The sequence below is a fragment of the Montipora foliosa genome, chromosome 10 (genome assembly GCF_036669935.1).
Source record: "Montipora foliosa isolate CH-2021 chromosome 10, ASM3666993v2, whole genome shotgun sequence".
NCBI classification, from domain to species: domain Eukaryota; kingdom Metazoa; phylum Cnidaria; class Anthozoa; order Scleractinia; family Acroporidae; genus Montipora; species Montipora foliosa.
The window spans coordinates 29098144-29100690 of record NC_090878.1 but is presented as its reverse complement, the minus strand read 5'-3'; the positions used below and the strand labels follow the sequence as shown (position 1 = coordinate 29100690).

Below are 2547 nucleotides of genomic sequence, written 5' to 3'. Positions count from 1 at the left end.
TTTTCCGCAATTTGCCTTTTTTCCAATGTTTGCCCCCCAGCATAACACATGGCTAATTTACATGACAATTTGAAAACCAACATGGCGGCTATCGTGAATAAGGCCTATTTAGTGCCTTCTGTTTTTGCGACCCAGTTTACGCTCATGGAGCGTCTAATTGGGTGGAGACTGGGTTGTCTTAAATTAGGTAGGTTTGTGAAATCACGTGCTTTGTCCTGATTTTTAGCTGATTTTGTAATAGTAACTAGTTCAAACCATTCTTCTGAGTTTTATTATATGTGAGAGACACAATTTGACTCAAAGAGCCCGTCAACAAGGAAACCTAAATGTAATGTACTAGCAGTAACCATAGCCAAGACAAAATTAAATAAGAGAGCGGATCCGTGCTTCCATGATTTAATTAGTTCAAATTTTTTAGATTGCACCCATGCCACCAGGTTTATTTTTATCTGCTTTTACCAGGACCGCACAGTCCACTGTCATATAAACTGACCAGTAAGACATCATACTTGTAATAATCACGCAGTGTGATACAGTTTTTAAATAGTTTTCAACGGAGTATGGCTATACATATAGGTTATTCCCTCCGTTACCGCATATTAACTTGCTTGTAGTTATGGGTTTCTGAACCAACAATTGTTCGCTAAATTTTCTTTTCAACTTCTAAAGCAACCATTAGCTGACATATTGGCTTCGAATTTTCAGGCACTGATGTCATTAACTTCAATCCTAACTGCGGGAATTCAAATTGTTACTTGAAACTTTACACAGTGCAACACTTCCAAATGAACGAACAAGCTCTTTCTTGTCACCGAAAGGCGAAGGTTCATTTAGTAGACACGTTTCACTGTATTTACGACACTCTGCAAAGGCTAATTAACTACAAACCAAGCGACACCATTCAGAAATCAGTTAGACTCCCACCACTACGACAGCTATTAGGTCTTACCAATGCTAAACACGGTTTACAGCATGTCCTAAAAGCTAGCAGAAATATTTCCCAGTCCCTGAAATGCATAACAGAGAGTGATGATCTTTCCAAGATATATAACTTGAAAAAAGAGAAATCTTGATCTCATTTCATTTGTATTCAGTTGTATTTATGTGCTAATCGAGCGTTAATAGAACGCAAGATCTACTAAAGAAACAGTGATGAGACGGGCTGCTTAAGGGCACGGAAGAGATCCTTTCTTCGTCCCAAAATCGACCCCTTTCCACATTAATTCTCCGGGGGTCCATTGTGGATTTTGCACACAGGGTCTGAGGTCAAATTGACCCGCTTTAGACAAGTCAAGTACAAAAGGCTTATCACATGTTTGTGAAACTTCAGTTAAAACTGTGACTTTCTTCGCGTTGTCGTTAGCGTACTTCGAAAATCTCAGCATCATTTCTGGCGAGCCTCCATGAATGCCCATGAAGGAATCGCATGCATTGGTCAAGTTTTCAAACATCTTAACTTTCCTCGCTCGTGGAGCATGGTGAAGCCTTCGATCGTCAAAATAAATTAAATTATCGCTTTTATTGAAGACACTGTGAATCCAACCTCCAACTTGCAGGCCAGCGTGTGGGTGACAAAGGATTTGCTGAGGGTCTTGAGACAGTAAACGGGTAACAACATCATGACTAAAAAGCGTCCAGGCCTCGTCCATGCGAATGAGATTGGTTACACAATGATACCACCCCCAGGTTAACATCTTGGTAGGCCTGTAACGCAACTCAGTTTTGAGCCTCTCAAGGCACACGAAATAGTCATCGTCAAGGTGAAGGAAATACGTGAAATTATACTTGGCCGCAGCCCACATCATTTGGTAGAGATATCGAAGACCAAAATTTCGGCCGCCAGCAATCGGTTGATATTCGATATCTTTGTAAGCGTGTTTTTCATTGGCAAGTATTGCCTTATCCTCTCTGGTGAGTTGAAGGCCGTCAGTGAAAAACTTGCACACCACCTAAACAAAGATATGGATTCCGTAAAAAGGGAAAGTTCGTTTGGAAGCAAAGTGTCAGTACTGGCCACAATTGCGAGGTAACATGTTCTGATTAATTGAAATAACGAAGTTTTTTCTCATTTAGTTTGTGTTTATCATTATATTATAAATAACTCAATTGTAAGGCAAGAGGCATACATCATCGACATAAGGTGTTGAAGCTCTTTTGCACTTCCTGCACGTTATGCTTCTTAATTTCGGCGCTTTGTTGCAGGTGTAAACGATGTTGATGTTGCGTGCCTCTATCCTAGCTTTAGCAGCCAACATAACGAGACATTTGGAACACAATACAATGAACGAAACAACTATCTTGCCATTATGTCAACCGACATTATATCGCGTTTTTTAAAATCTTCCAAAGTTCCTCGAATAATAAACCTCCCCTTAAAGCTCTTTTGATAAAAATAAAACAACATTGAAAGTAATCATAAGTAAGATTATTATATACTCAACAAAATATCTTGTTTCTGATTGGCCAATGGCGAATGCATAAATAGGTTATAGAGTGCAATACGGAACTTGCTATGGAAACACCGGGGAGAGCGCCAAATTTGAACAC

The 2547-nt window shown here is 39.7% G+C and overlaps 1 protein-coding gene across 8 annotated transcripts in view; it reads right to left on the bottom strand.

The window, feature by feature from the left end:
- Nucleotides 1-383: 383 nt before the first annotated feature.
- Nucleotides 384-2547, bottom strand: part of LOC137973929 (uncharacterized) — a 16456-nt gene continuing 14292 nt past the window's right edge. For 4 of the 8 annotated variants that reach the window (XM_068820835.1, XM_068820830.1, XM_068820834.1 and 1 more), the window contains one exon: nt 384-1949. In XM_068820835.1, coding sequence (XP_068676936.1) covers nt 1167-1949 — 783 coding nt within the window. In that variant the 3' untranslated portion in view covers nt 384-1166. The remainder of the gene's footprint in view (nt 1950-2547) is intronic. The other 4 variants (XM_068820832.1, XM_068820829.1, XM_068820828.1 and 1 more) reach the window with 2 other exon arrangements.